This window comes from Lineus longissimus, chromosome 1 (assembly GCF_910592395.1).
Source record: "Lineus longissimus chromosome 1, tnLinLong1.2, whole genome shotgun sequence".
Taxonomy (NCBI): Eukaryota; Metazoa; Nemertea; class Pilidiophora; order Heteronemertea; family Lineidae; genus Lineus; species Lineus longissimus.
Window position 1 is genome coordinate 5,315,612 of NC_088308.1, and position 17,014 is coordinate 5,332,625.

Consider the following 17,014-nt stretch of genomic DNA (forward strand, 5'->3'; position numbering starts at 1 on the left):
AGTACACGAATCACATCACAGTTTTTAATCTTTCATTAGTAAGATTATTTCAGCATGGTGAGTGGTTTCACAATTTATAAGCTTATTCGTCTTATGCAGTGTTGTAATCTCGGTTCAAAGGCGTCGTCTGTAAAAAATCATATATTCCTAAATCAGACGGACAAGGGGAAAAGGACATTGGCAATAGCTCTTGTCGATATCCCCCTCGTTTATCCGTCGCTTTCGTTTAAATCGTAGTTGCCTGAAAGGGGTTTATTGAGTTCCTTGTCATGCGAAAATTGACCCCAATACCTACAGTATATTGTATCATCTTCCTTTTTCCAGGCCCACCAGGGCAACCTACAATCAAAGGCTTTCCAACCCGTGGTAAAGTCATCATAGGGTCCAACCTGACGCTAACATGTCATACTTCTGATAGTGTCAACGTGACAGGATTTGAATGGTGGAAGAACTCGACGAGCCTGTTTTCTTCAGGTGATATGGATGCTGTCTACACAAATGATAACCTGTCTATTACTGATGGTGGTGTTTACTTATGTAAGGCAGTTAACCAGGCTGGTATGACGCCAAGCGAGGGAAAGTCGTTGCAAGTTGTGAAAGAAGGGGAAGAGGATGCTCAAATAATAAACGGTAGGTTTTTTCGACCAATTTTAAAGCATAAAAACTAATTTTAATATTAAACATGTCGTTATGAATTAATAAAATTGGCTATCTGATGCTTTGCAATTGGTCGAAATCATCAGTGGGACTGTGTTCTCAGGTAAAGCAAAGAGGTTTTACCACTCATACAGGTAAATACGGGATCGGGTACAAAAAACACATTATTGTGAAATTTTAGAGAACATCTCAAATTAATTAATAAGACTTTCCTTCCCAACTCCAGAATTCAGATCTTTCTCTCAAAGAATGGGATCGGTCGACATTTGAAGAGTTCTCGACTTTCACAAAAAAGGTATCAGAAATTTCTCCCCCTCCCCAGTTTCTGATATTTTCTGAAATTTTATAATGTTATTTTACACGATCCCTAATGAATGATTGTGTCTGTGATTGTGACTGGATTTGTGAGTGTATGAATGTTTGAGTGTCTTTGAAAGGTAAAGGTTGAGGATGAGATGGTTGTAGGCTAGCACCCAATCCCAGCGCTAGGGCGGATCTGGGAACCAGTTGAGAGGTATTGGCTTCAGTTCCTTTCTCGTCTGTCAGATGGCGAGGGATGCTATCATTGATTAGCAGACGACACTGTAGCGACCAGGTTCGATCGATTATTCGTTGGCTATCCCTGCCTTGAGTAAAGCACCAATGATGCTGTCACACACATAGCTTCTGTATAGGGATTTATGCATTGACACTTCGAACAGCTCAAATTCATAGCCAGGTTTCAGTTTCGAGGATTGTAAGCAAAAGAAAACAAGTGCTACGCCAGAGGATTTACTAGTATATCTCTCCATTTTATTTGAACTATCACGTGAGGTCGCAAAAACAAATAATAGGTAATATTCGGGTTCAAATATGGCGGATCGGAGTAGTAGTGGTTCTTCAGGCCTGAGAGTGATCGCCAATGGGCGGGACGGCCGGACTAGAGACGATAACGCCAACACTGAAGAAGGACCCAAGAAATATGACGAAACTCTCATCCATAAGGTAGGTATTTTTTTGATTCTGTAGAACTCCATTGTGTTGCCCTTCCTCCTGGTTCATTGGCAAATTTTGGCGATTTTATTGGCAAATTAGCAAATTTCATTAGCAAATTGCCACTAAGGGAAAGTTCGCACTCGGTGTCCCACTGTTAGTAGTATTTTGGAAACGAACTACCTAATACCGGTGCTATAAAGTCAGGGCTTGTTATTTGAAAAATGCTAAATTTTACGAAAATATTTTACAGGCAGTAGGATGGGGTCTACCGTATTTTGTAGAAGTTGCTTGTTGCCTTGTTTACAGTCGCTCTAGTGTCCTCTTACAAGTGTGACCTTCGCGCAGACTCACATTTCCAAGTAAAAGACGATCATTAGAATGTTCTGCCACTGAAAAAGCAAGTTGTCAACAACTCGGTTATTCCGATACTCGTTGTCAGCTTTCGCTGACTGCCTGTCGGAATTTTCTTTTCCTTTCTGTGCTTAAGTTCATTTGGAATGGAATACAAATCCAACCATTTGTATTCTACTGTAGTTCCATCATCGCCACCAGGGCTAATATTATCTGCAACAACAACGTGACTGTATGAGCTTCAGTGCACGTCAAGGTCACATCGTGACTTCTTCAAGTCTTCGCTATCCAGCATGCAGCAGCTCAAAGGTTCTCTCCAACTTGCTTTATTGAGTCCTGTGCTCCTTGCAAATACATGTAGTTCGATTTTGTTGTTAAAATCTGTCCCCTTTCTCTACACTACTTGTATGTAAAATTCACCATAAATCACGAATCAAGAAGATCACCATCAACAACCCATATGAACACTCATCGACTGGTCAGTATTGGCCAATCAGAAAAGATCTATCATGCTTGATGGAGAAGAGGGCATCTGGTTGGCCAAATTCAACCGGAAGGCCCAAATATTGCTTGAGGAATATCTTACCGGCTGCGAGTAAGTTTGTTTGAGATTATTTGTGTCAGTGGTAAACAGACTGATCGTGTGCTTCTTCTCGGAGTCAAGTCACGTTTTGCTATTACCGTGAAAAACAGCCAAAACTATTTCGGAGCGAATGAAAAACCATTGGCTCCAGATTCACGCTGTTGATTAGCATTGTGTTCTTATCGTAGAATAATGAAATGCGCATTTGGTAATCATAAAAAAACTGGATTGGGGGAATACCTTACAATCAGTTGTGGTATTAAAGCGGCGAATAACAGCATCTTTGATATAAAACTCCAGCTGTTGAAGTATCATAGGTTTCGGATATATATATAGTTCCAGTCTTTGCCTCGAAACTACTCTACTCACGTTCAGGCAAGAAAGTTTATGACGTCTGTGATAAAGTATTGCTATGGCCAAATAAAGAACATTGAAATTGTTAGTGCACAACGAGAGGAAACTGTTATATTGGGTATTATTTTTTACCATTTGGAGTTATGTTCTGCACGGCTTCACTCATCTTGATGGATTGCGCACTTCCGGCCGAAACGTATCATGGTAAAAACAGGAAGTAAACATCGACGTCGAACGTATTATAATGGGTTATGTTGTTGTAGTTTGTTACCAACTGAAACACAGAAAGTACAATAAAATTGATAGTGAAGAATTGATTGAAAATGAGACTTTTGTAATAGCAAAACAGTTATCACTATGCGTAACGTTACGCGTACGTAACGCGCCGGGCTTTGAAGATGTTATGGTTGGTCAAGTAAAATATCCCAAGGCTACGGGACGGTCGGATAGCAACATGAGGTTCTAGTAGGCTATATATCCCCCCTCCCCCCCCCCCCACACACACGCGCACACGCACACGCGAATTATACTACAGAATGGTAACTCTTCGCTCGATTTCTCCCCATCCTGTGATACAAAATCCACGCGGCGGTCCTCTCAATGTTAGACAGTCTGACTTCAGAATGAGCTTCTTCAGCGGTGCGGAATCGGAATTCATCGATTATCATTAGGGCTCCTCTCGCTGATGATGTGGACCATGTGAGAGAAGGCAGCAGACTTCAAAACAATACACCATCGAGTTGCCGCCGAAGCTCTTAGGTGAGGCGACTGCGTGTTTCGTATTGAACACGAACGCAGATAAATATATTGTTTGGTAGTGTCTTAGAAATCACCAAAGTCAGTCGTTGAAACGTCAGTTGAAATCGCACTGACTAAATCTGCCGTTTAGTGTTCACATCTTCGGCTCTGCAACTCATTTACAACACACCATCTTGAAGTACAAGATTTAAGATCAGAATGCCATACTATTCTATGTCGTGGTTTTAAATCGTGTACTGTACAGTGCACATGATTAGCTTGGTATCCTCTTCCAAACAGCAACAAAGAACATATTCCAAAGTTCAAATTACCAGTCTCCAGAAACATGACAAATTATCCAATATATTTGTTGGTTTTTTTCAACACTACATATCGGAAATTGTTTGTGTATTCCTTATCTAATATTCGACGCAATGTTTGTACGCCAGCGGCAGTATTGGTTTGTTCTCTCGATGGGAACCCGAGTGGATCTGCTATGGTGATGAACGGTGTGTTCTCTAAAAAGCCTTGTAGCCCAAGAGCTATTTTTCTTTCGAATCGGGTCCTCAATTTGATTTTTTGCTGAGATGGCGAAACAACAATTAAGTACCGCTCTTCTTCACGATTGGCAAAATGCACATTTTTGTTGACCAAGCGTTCTCACGAGTATTGTCCAACCACCCACCAGAAGTGTCATCATTGCTGGTCCCACTCGATCAGCCGGAACAACGTCATGATGATGGATGCACCGATTGGAGAGAAAATGGGGAGATGTTGGATTATTTTGGCACCATTTGGTTGCTTTTACGCGTATGTTTGCTTAATGTCAGTTTGCTTGAGGCCACATCAAAGACTGGTCAATACTGTGTCTGACGATTGATGTCTGGATGTTAGGCCGAGCATCCTATAAGAGGCCGAGCATGCTGTAAGATATGAGAAATGAATATATATACCATAAAATATTCAGCACTCCATTCTTTAAAAAAACAGCACTTCAGCACTTCAGCGCAGCACTTCAGCACTGAGCATTGCCGCTTTGAATTCCAACCCCCTTGAAAAATTGTACATCAAGTGAAAATCGGAATTATGTTCATCTGATTTTCTCATCCAGCAGTGAGATCCCCCACCAAGCACGAACAAACACACTGTCTCATGACAAAAAAGGCAGAAAGGTTGGATGACTTTTCTGCAATTTGGATGCTTTTACGCGAACGTTTGGTTTAGGTCGTTTTTCTACATCAAAGAAAGGTCAATACTGTGTCTACCGATTAATGTCTGGATGTGAGGCCGAGCGTGCCACAAAATGGCTTTAAAACGGCGATGCCGTTAAATATTCAGCACTCTATTATTGTGAGTGTCAGGTCAGATTCCTCATGAAAGGTGCGCAGGCATGAGAACACGTTTGTACCGGCCGGGGACATTCAAACCCATGGCAAATTGCCTTCGAGAAGCCGTTTGTACGACCGTTTCCATGCAGTTTATTGAGTTTGGTCATATGGTGATAACATGCACTAATCATGCACAAATGAATGCATTTCGTGTCAATTCGTACAAAAGCCTCATAATAACGAGATTCTGTATTCGAAAATGAAAACTTGACTTCGAAAATCAAACTTGACTTCGAAATTCAAAACTCAATTTCGAAATATAAAACGCTGGCTTCTGTGCAGTGGAGGCTATTTTTCGATTTTAAAATGACCTTAACATTTTTCCATCCTGAAAATCATGCATCCTGATAGAAAATCTAGGGACGACCAATTAAGTATATTGATTAACGCATAAATCTCTTCTATCCTACGCTGCACTCTATAAATAATTGCTTGAATCAGTTATGAGCGATAATCTACTATCAGGGAGATAAATATTTCATTCGCGCAATCTGAGCCAAGTGCTAATGAGGATATTGATAGATGCCGGGGCGAGGATGAATAAGTGTTCAGTATATAAAGGTCCGTGGTACGGGTGAACTCTTGGACCTATAGCTGTTAGAAAGCATGATACCTCATAGTCAGCAGACCTTATATGTGGCTTTCAGTAAATATCATTCCGCCTTTTTATCATGAGGCCATCCTGAAGTATGCGACGGCAAGCGTTCTTACGTAAATGCGATGTTAGCTAGACCGCGTTGGAAAAGCGATTGGACACGATATCCTCCGGTGATCAGCTTGTTTTCAGACATCTCCTAATCACACGCGATCCATCAAATGACGCGATTAACAACACAAGACTCGCTTCATCCGATGCTAAAATTGGCCAGCTCTCAAATAAAACGTCACTCTCCCCTACATTGGCCTCCAGACGCCAGTTTCTAACGTGATCTCATCAACGAAAGCAATAACCGGTCTCAACAGGCTTCCATAAACCTCAAGCAAGTTCCCCTTGTCACGGAAGAACATCTTAAATTTCTTTATATTAGTCCGATCGGTATAAACGCTAGTTATGTACAATATTTTATAATGAAAAGACGAAGTCGTGCGGCCGAGTGTGTCAGAGGGCTTCGCTCTGCATTCCATTTTTTAAAGAGCTGGTCGACTTTTCGACAAATCCTTGACGCACACTTTGCTCTTGTGGGATTGGCATGAAATGGCATATGCTCAGTTTAATATTGGTAACCGAAGATGTGATCGAATGCCCCAGTTCTTACGGTATCTGCCCATTCCGCCTTAACCTTATTCGCCTTATCCAATTTTGCCTTCTCCCATTTAGCCTTCTCCTAACTTGCCTTTTCTCAATTCGCCTTCTACGATTTCGCCATCGTCTTATCTCGCCTTTGTTCCAATTGGCCTTCTTCCTAACTCGCCTTCCTCTCATCTTGCCTCATCCTAGTTTGCCTTTTCTTATTTCGCCTTTGTCCTATTCTGCTTTGGTTCCATCCTGCCTTATCTCATCTTGCCTTTTCTTGATTGACCTTTATGTCAATTCGCCTTCTTCCCGTTTTGCCTTCTCCCGTTTCGCCATATCTCACCTCGCCTTTTATCAATCCAAAAGTTGGTTTTGGAGATACATGTAAGCTTACATGTAGATGGTTCAGAAGTTATGAAGATTTGAAAATATTGGTAATTAAGCAACAGCCTTGGGTAGGGTACCAAAACATAATTCGTGGAAACACTCTTATATGAAAGATTGGCCCCACAAACATGGGTAAAACATGGGTAAAAGAGACAAAAGTCTTTTGTAATATGGTATGTAATGTAATATGACTATTATGGCTGAGAAGTTATCTACACTTGTAATTTTGGCAATGTCCACCGGGTTTTGGTTGCGGGTACCCCCGAATGGACCCTAGAAGCCCTTCAACACTGTTGAAGACACTTTCATATGAAAGATTGACTCAACAAACATGGGTAAAGACACCAAGTTTGTTGCAAAGTAGGAAGAAGGCGAAATGGGAAGAAGGCGAAATAATACAAAGGCGGGGCGGGTAAAGGCGAGATAGGATGAAGGCGAATTAGGACAAAGGTAAATTAGGACAAGGTGAAATAGGAGAAGGCAGATTAAGACAATGGCAAACTGAGACGAAGGCAAGAATGGATAAGGCAACTTGTGATAAGGCAAGATAAAACAGAGGCAAAATAGCATAAGGCGAAAAATGAAAAGGCGAAAAAAGACAAAGGCGAGATAGAATAAGGCGGATTAGGAAGAGGCAAAATTGGAAAAGGCGAAATAGGAGAAGGCGAAATGTATATTTTTTAAAGGCAAAATGGGAAAAGGCGAAAAAAGACAAGGCGAAATGGGCATGAACCGTTCTTACCATCCCCGAGATGGGTATGTGCGCGGCATGGTCTCACTGCATGCGGGCCCCTCGAGCTCGATTGACCATGTAGCACGGCGCGCCCGGAGTGTCTCAATGCCAGGCCAGGTCTCTACACAGACTATCTTGAATTATCCATGACATGATGCTATAGTGGACCAGAAGTGAGGAATACCCCGGGAAGATGCTTGATTGATTCGGAGATGGGTCGTTGAGTTATGATGAAAATGAGTTCATTTGAGGTTGTCAATTGGGGTAAGGTTAATCATGTAATATATTGGTTCGACGTTCTTCACATTTTACTTTAAAGTTGCGTCTATTTCAGCATGTATGGCCTTACAGGGGTATACTTGGTAGTAAAAAGCGTGCATTTACAATCGTATAAACATGTAGTTCTTTTAATACGTCATGTTTCAATCATGTGGAAGGAGTAGCACTTCGGCACCATGTCTAGCTTTAGGTACCCTTAGTCTTAATTAATCTTGGTTAAATGGATCTCTCTTTTCCAGACAACTAAGAATGCTCTGGTAACCAAGGAGTCATCCATTACTAGGGCCGTTGCTAAGGACGCTGTGCCTAAGGGAATTGTAAACAAGGCAAGCAATGAAAAGGAGGAGAAAGACCTTCCTTCGATTGATACGAAGGTCAGAATGATGATTTATAAAAGGCTTCTTGCGTCACTAAAACATTCTGCTCAGCTTCAGCCATTTTATAAACTTACATATTACGCTTTTCAATTTCAATCGCTTTCTAATGAAAAGTTAGATTTATCCATTTGTTTCTTTACAATCTCTATTCCAATTTCATAACTTGTGCTCTTTGCCTTTTATGGACTAACTTAGTCTATGATGACGTTCTCGCTATTTCAAGATGAATTTAACCTTTATCGTTGCCGCCTTAGCATTCTTTTAACACCCATTACTTCCCATACCATATTGTAATGGGATGGTCTGAAAGATATTGATCTTCTATATACATGTAAACCCGTAATAATCTATACTAATTGCTTTTTTATCAAGCAAGCATGCTGACGTCATTCTAATCACCCCGAGCTTATTTCCTTATTGACATGACGGGCATCGATGCTATAGCTTGATAAATATTTATTGAAAAAGTAAGCTCTCTGAGAATATATGTACAATATTTTTTTAAGGCTTTTACGTTCTTCGTTCAGGCATAAATGATATCACTAATGTGTCACTAATGAGATATTAGAAAATTCTTAATCAGAAAATGCTAGTTTTTTCATCATTTCTCTCCAGCAATCACGGATACATGTCGTACGTGTGACTTCGTTTCTCGGTTTCTACAGAGTGAAGACTTAATATGTGACAAAATATCGACGTGTTGCGACTACATGTATTTTGGAACATCCTGTAAGACCAAATGAGGCTGCTTTGATTTCTTTACATGCCTTATACACGTCAAAATTATCATGAATGAGACACTCACGTACCGTGTGCAAAAATGTCACTTGCGTTACTTTCCTATTTATAGGACAACACGGAATATTAATATTGTTACCGGACTCTTTGATGTTCGGTACCTGGCAGATTGTACTTTGTTATTTGACTAACAAATCCTTTGAGTCGTCTGTCGTATGTTAGCTGAATGCAGCCACAACCTACATATATTTTACCAATACTGTGAACTGTAACTTTTCCGCTCCGAGATCTGTTGACAACGCTCGAAAATATCTTTACAAATAAAAAAATCACGATTTTTATTCTGCCGGATTATAAAATTTCTGTCGGTTTTTCCAATCCAAAAAATACTCTTTCGCGATGTTTATTTTCGTGAATCACAACTTTTCGTGAAAGTAGCGAAAATAAAACGTCAACAAATATTGTTCAGTTTACAATATGCCTTTGGCTTTCACTGCATCAAGTATAAATCATGATGTTGTCCTTTATAATCATTGCGTGACAGTCAATTCTGACATGAAGAGTATGATTTCATGATTTGAAAAAGGTCTTTTAAGAAGAGAATGATTTTGGTGTGATTTTAAATTGATTTGTGTCAATAGATTATCAGGATATAGTCTGGTCTTCTCATAAGTGGATTTAACATAGTTGTAATAGGTGCGATTTCAACAGCGACTGGAATGCCACAATTTTCATCTTTCGACGATGGGACGATGAGATTAATCGTAGGCGTGGTGGATGGACGACTTCCCTGTTGGTCTTAGATAGTCGGATGATGTGTGAAAGGATATGAAAAACTCCAAAACGACTATAACGTTAAAAGTGAGTTCAGATGATAAAAAAATTACCTAAGGATAAGGAAACTTCCAAAAAACGCTGACTGCATACTTAGTGGATAACGAAAATACAGTGGTTGTAAGTTTAGAGAAGCCAACATCAAAATGGGTTTAGGCACAAAATCGATGCTAACACGATGCGATGACAACCCGCGAGACGAGTATCTCTTTGGGAATGGTTTTGATACTGACGGACAACCGTTGAGGCTTTGGGCAAGAGAAAGCTTTGATTCTCCGTTTGACTTCCTCAAGGTAAGGCGACTGATTAAGGTAAAGTGGTAGACTTATACATGTAGCCCCAGTACAATTATAGCCCCAACAGTGTAGGCCTACATGGTGTAGTGAACAGCTGGAAGTACGCAATAATGCGCACTGGCAATAATGGTACCAGGGCGTCTCCCAACTTGCCTTACATGTACAAGTTCTTTATTGGTGTCGCATACTGCCCTGGATCAGAAAAATGTAGGCTCAGCTAAAGGGATATCTTAATTTCGCGTTGAAAATTCCATAGGTTTTGTGAGTACCAAGCTACATGTATAGTGGTATGCACGTTGGTAACAAAAGCATACATGTCGGACGTAAAATGCCCCTCTGAGGCTGGAGAGAGTGGTATGATGTGGGCGTTATCTCATCTAGGGTTGCACTCTGTTCAATGGGGCGTAAGTGGAACTCGCGAAGAAGCTCTGACAGCGAAGCCAACATTTTATCAATCGAAATATTCTTACGTGTGACAAAAATATACTTGACATTCACATGCCTGTGAATAGCTTCAGCCACTTATCAATCCTGTGCAAGCACTTCCAACCTCTCGTCCAAATTGCCATTCGGATACTCAACTGATTGAATGTACAAACGTACATCGTCTATGTTTCCTCGGATGCAGATAAAGCACGACACTATAAATGTATAAACAGCAGCCTTTATTGGCGGGAGAGAGGATATTTGCCAAAGAAAACATGAAACTTGTACATGTAGATACATTTTTTAATGATTTTTTTACTTATATGTATATAAATTACTGGTTGGGTAATCATTGCATTTTATCTCTTTGTCACAGCAATATCTTCTCTGTGTACGCGAGTCGGGTATAAACTAGTGTTTTTTGTCAAGCTTCGCTTCTTGTTGCTTTGGTAATATGGTATCTTGTAACTAAATGGCTTTAAACAAGCCAACAATAAATATGTATTACCACTCTTGATATTCCGTCTAGCCATATGAAACAACGATATCGGAATACGAAATCTCCAAGCTGTTCCTTCTCATAAGAATGTAAAAGGGCATCATATACATTCATAGTTTGTCAGTCTGTATATCTCCACGGATGCAGAACACAGTGTAGTAAAGCTTGCATCCTTGTATCTCTGAGCAAGGCATATAGCAGGCAAAATATGGATAAAAAAGAGCACTTGGTTAACCCAATCATGTATAATTGTCGTGTTCTGTCACTTCCATTGATCCTCCGACTGCGCGGGTCCTTCGTGTCGTGTGGCAGCTGACAGATCACCTCTGAGGCATATGCTCCGGAGGTGATCTGTTAGACGATCCCTTGATAGAATTCACATAATTATACAGTCGTCTTTTGATTGTATTCTATATTCAAGGGATCATCTCCAACCTGCTTGATGCCATGATTGAGTCTGATGGAATATTTGCACCTGCATGTCGTGGGCAGCACACTCCAGGAGCTGTGGTATTGGCCTCGTCTCTCCTCCTAAGAAGAGGAAGATGAATATGATGTCGAAATTGGATACTGCATCGTAGTCTTCTAGAGATGAAGAGGGCACTAGCTATTTCCCTGTCAAATTTCGTCTGTTTTCAAAACTTCTAACATCATTAAGATCGATACAACGTTTATGCCAGACCTCAGGTTGCAAAAACTGCTTATCGGTGCAATCATTCGGCGTCCTTTCAACTGATATTTGATTTACTCGCCTGACAGCCCTTCAATTTAAATCACTCGAGACCAATATCCTTTCTAACAAATGACCGGGCTCATTTGATCAAAACAAGTTTTATATATCCTCAGCTCAATACGATGCTTTTCAGCACTTAATCTGTAAATTGAATATGTGGTATGTTTTTTCGATAAAGCGATAAATCAAGATGCAATGTACTCTAATCTCCTAGACCAGTGACAGCAGTCGCCAGAATCGAAGAAATGAATAATGAGTTAATTTTTTTCAACTTATAACATCTTGACACTAATTGCAAGATAGAAAAAAATCAGGGTTTTGAGTCTGGCAATTTTACTTTATGGGACATTATAGCGTCACTCATGAGCACCATCTGGACGATTTTGTTCGTCTCGTAGTATTCATTCAGGCTTCAGTGCGTGTTTTGCTGTGGCAGATCAGTTCATCAAGTTTGCTCCAGAAATTTGTATTCTACAAATGTAGGCTAACTACGGTGTTCGCTTAATCCACTCTCTGACCTTTTAGAATTTTTTTCTTTTCGATTTAATCGGGGAATATGTAGCACTTTTGGGGGATTGATTCATATGTCCTTGCCCTGAACTAGATTTGGAAACTATTTACATGTAAGCGAAACGGATTTAAAAAGGAGCGATCTCTTGGAGCATCCACCGCTGGTCATGCTGCGAACGAGTCAAAATTCAAACTTGCTCGTTCGTTATCGGTAAGACGGTCTCATTTGATATTCATAGACTGATGACTTCAATCTATTCTCCCGCTAAGCTTCTTTCGCTTCAGTACAAATTCTCATTGCTCAGCTTTGGGACAAACCCAATCTAATTCAACCAATTAAGAAACTTCATCAACATTCATCATAAAATGACAGCACGAAAATTAGGGATGTTTCCGCCGGGTCTCTTCGCAAACAACTGCGGCACGCAATGTCGCTGAGAAAATGAGTACGTGCTGGCCGCTGAACCAAAATACATTCCTGAGCGTATATCTTGGGATCATGGCTAGGGTTTACTGATGGTACATACTCTGATTCTGTTTACTGATTGAGGTAGTTTATCATACGCTCATTGCTTTAGTTTCGGCTCTTAAGTGATTGTTTCATGTAGCTTCTCGTGTCTTTCCGGAGGCGATGACATACGCGTATTCGCGAGGCCTTCGGTTAGATATATCAGCCAGAAGATGACCGCTTGGATCAGTGACTTGTCGCGTGGGCAATCATTCCTATCGTGTTGGCAATCAACACTGGCTTTCCCTTCACTGCTCCATTCTTCAACTCACCTGCCCCTAGAGTCTTGGCCGATAAATCATGAGGTATTATCTATCAGGTGGAAGAAGACAAAGTGGCATATCACGCATAGCAATCATAACAGTAGTCGGACTAAATGGTGTTCTCCATCAAATAGACTCCGGGGGTTGCCAGTCAGCCAGAAGCATGCGGCCGCGGCTCCTTCACCGCAGGTATCTAAACACTTTCTTTATCAATTCCCCGAGAAACCTTCTGATACTCCAGGGACAAATCCATCATAAGTGAATGTCTGATCTGTGGAACGACAGGTTAGCAATCACATAACCTTCTCCCATACTCGCGACTCTATTCGCGATCTGAGGAATATCTTCGGGCCAAGGTCAAATCAATAGGAGCGCTGATCAATACTGATAAGCAATCACCTGGTGAATCTTTCATTAACTTCCATGTGAATAGCAATCACTCGCTGGGGATTGTCCTGCCAGTCTCTGGAAGGTGGGCGTGTATTGTCATCAGAGATGCGTGAGAAATATGTGCTTCCAGTTTGAAAAAGGGGAGGGACCGTTCATTTAGTGCGTCGTAACAAGGGGGGGGGGGCTGTAAATCTCAGCTCCATTGGTGTACGCGTAAAGCGTAAAGCGTACAGATGGAGGGGATTTGACTGTTATTTGGAGAAACGAAATTGCTCCGTAACGTGTCGCTATAAGTATGAAACAGAATTCAGGTTATGTTATGACAGTTTATTGATTTAGAACGTTCTTAAATAACGTTCGCATTTATGTTTTTGTCATGCTGAACGATGCCATCAACTTTGCCATGACTACAAACAGCATGTGTCGACTGGGGATCATTTTGCTTACGTTACGCATACGCAAGTGGAGGTCCGGATTCTATAGTATACGCATGTGTCATGGGGAGGTATATACTGAAAAATCAGGAATCTGTGCGTACTTAAATAATGAATAATCCCTATAAACGAATCCATCATTTTGGAATGTCAGATTTGTGATACGTCACGTCAGCCATTATGGCATATTAGCGCTCTCGTGTCCGTATATACCATGGACAACTCAAGGCGGCCCTGTAAAGCCCAAGGTCAAATCGATTCATGTACACTGGGCTCGTTCATCATCGATAGTATACTCAATCAGTAATCATACGTGCTCAATCATGATCACGTCAATACAGTCAGTCACCTGGTGCATCTCTAATTTGGCTTCCTTTTATAGAAATCATTCGGCAAAGATTCTCATGTAATGTTTCCGTTGGGTAGGATCATCTACATGTAGTTGATAGTTGCTCTTTAGAAGACGTGATATCAATAAGAAATTGCATTGTGTATTGTGTATTTCATAACTCACTTCACGTAGCACTTTTCCAATCGCGATCCAATCCGTTCAACATCAAAGAATTTCGACTGCCGCGATAAGAACATCTGTCCCTTAGGAAATGTAGTGTCGTCAGACTCAAAGACGACTCGATCATCTTAACGGCTTTCAGAATGTACGATAGTGGCTCCTGCAACTGCATCTAAAGCACTGACTTTGAATTTGTGGCTACGAATTGTTAGGCAAGTTTCGCCACCCTTACAAACGAAGAAGTACAAAATACGGGGGTCAATGTAAAGGTATTTTATAGTGGAAGAGTGTTAAGGATTTTCCTTGATTTCCTGTGCTAGTACAGTTGGCTATAGCATGATAGCTGATTTGCGTGTGTCGCGTCAAGAATCGCGCTTGAATAGACGACATGAGGACCTTCATGCCACGGTCTGCCTATTAGGGTTGCGCATCGTACCTTCGTACCACGGCCGTCGTAAGGATTGCAAAATCGTCCTAATGCCAGCCAGTACCAAATTCTGTGAGTATATAGTATGGCAGCTTCTACAACATTTAAGTATTTACCCAATTACGGTCTGTGCCAAAGTCCTGTCTGTTTGCTAAGAAAATATTGTTGCAACAAGGCGTATACACACTTTGCTTGCCATTACATGCTGATGTGTTGCATTCGTTTGCTTTTACATAGATAAGGCGACACAATCGATCTAAAGTCTTATTGTCAAGGAAACATCAGAATATTCAGACGACATATGTACAGCCGTTTTAGTTTACATGTCACGTGATGATAAGCAACCATCCACTTTTCGATGTAGGATATATTTCACACAGACAACACGACACCGCTGATTGGCAAAAGGTCAGGGATCAAAACAATCAATGACATCGAAGATATACAGAGCTCAACATAGCAAATACTGATGCGATCAATGTCATGATGTTTTTATTTCTAATGTCATATTATTTACAGTAAATAATCTATCACCACTGATCTTATAATAATGTTCTTATAAACAATCAATGGCATCTAAAGACTTGTAGTTATTGCTCGTAAATGCGATATCTGCTTCTAATAAGCTTACATATCCTTGATCTGCCTTCGCGGCACGCAATAAAGATAACGATGGTTTTGCGGCCGTGCGTTAAAGGAGATAGTGGAGCTTTGAACAAACGGGCCGAGTTAATTTCTACAATTTTCATAGCACGTATGGATCTCATAATCATCTTTGTCTTTATTCTAGTTGTAGATGTTCCGATTCCATCTTGTCGTAATGTTTACAACAATTAACTACAACACAGCTTTCATAAAGTTTGCATCAAGAAGTTCTGATCTGTTACCGTCTTTGCCTCGGTGTATCTTTCATTAGAAGATGGCATATCTTTCCATAATGTCAGAGGTCAAAACAATTAAGGAAAACATACCATGGTATGTACAGATCTATGACTTAGCCAGACTGTACCATCCACTGTTAACTTAATTGCGCATATTTATCCTCTAGTCACGGAATGTGTCATGCTGTTGGTGTCAGCATCAGGTGAAGTGAGGAAGGAGATTGGAGATAAATTTGCAACAGTGGTGTTTGGTGTATCGTGTTGGTTAAGTACCAGAGTGTAACATGGGCGTCTGGTGTCTCGTGATGCGTTTGAATTCCTAGCCCAGGGAATCAGGTTTTCTAAAATCGGGGAGGAGCTGCTGGTACTCCGTTCGAATATAGGCGATGCATCACATCCACAATGTCACAATCCAGCTGCTGCATTGCTTCGTATTCGCAATTCATCATGACCATGCCAATGCATTGGTTATGCATTGTGCTTCAATTCTAAAATTCTCCTCCAGGTGGGATACCGACGCGCAATATATATATAGCTGTTTATTTCGTAAGTACATGGAATTCGTGGTGCATATACAAAGGTAGTGCACGGTGCAAGAAAAACAAATACACAAGAAATAACCCATTTAAGGGCCTAAATTACTTACAAGTACATAGTTGTTTACAACATATACAGTATTGCTACCTACCACAAATCACCCGATACACAATAAACTAATTATGTCAGTAATTTCCTCTCGATTTAAGATCTCATTGCCCGTATCCATCGTACCAAGTAACTCCGAGATGTGAACCCCCTCCGTTTAAGCAATTCAACTTGAGCATAAGGAACCAGCTGCTTTTGCATTAGATCCTGAACCTTCCTATCGCAACCATATTTGTGACACAGATGAGTGAAAGTATTCCCAAAAGAGGACCGGCTACCATTAAGAGTGAGCATTAGACATTTCTGAATGACGATGCATCGGCATCTACGTGCGTGTTTATTTTTCTTCATGTCACTAAAGACATCAGCACGAGAGGACAGTGGCTATCGAATGGCAAAGAAATCGCAACAGAAATCTCACTCAAAAGCTACCTTTGAAATAAATTTTCTTGCCACCATATACGCGCGCGTGTCACTCTACTTCGTGTCACTGAAGCTATCAACTCAGGAGAACAATCGCTATCGAATTGGCATCATCATTAATGGCTCACGGCGTGTGTGTATAACGTGTTGTCAGGTGTGGCTAAAGCTCATATTCCCACGGGTCAAGATGTTGACAACATTCCTTAATATCGTGGCCACACTCTCTGGCACGGTGAAGGAAGTTGAAAGCGTTCTGACAATCAAGGCAAATAGAGACCTTTCGCTATACGCCGTTCCGAGAACCGCTACACCGAGAACGTTTCTCGTTCCCGATCCCGTTCCCGGAAACACTGACTAAGCGCGTTCCGCATGGCCGTCACCGAGAAACAGTTTGGTTTCTATGGAGATCGTCAAAATGGCGGCAAACTTGAGACGCCTTG

General features: G+C 41.0%; 1 protein-coding gene across 2 annotated transcripts in view; it reads left to right on the forward strand.

Moving 5' to 3' along the window:
- The first annotated feature begins 1,248 nt into the window (after window positions 1–1,248).
- The window catches only part of LOC135486323 (ras-related protein Rab-37-like), a 59,101-nt gene continuing 43,335 nt past the window's right edge, over window positions 1,249–17,014 (forward strand). For both annotated transcript variants that reach the window (XM_064769047.1, XM_064769056.1), the window contains exon 1: window positions 1,249–1,641. In XM_064769047.1, the coding sequence (XP_064625117.1) occupies window positions 1,510–1,641 (132 nt within the window). In that variant the 5' untranslated portion in view covers window positions 1,249–1,509. The remainder of the gene's footprint in view (window positions 1,642–17,014) is intronic.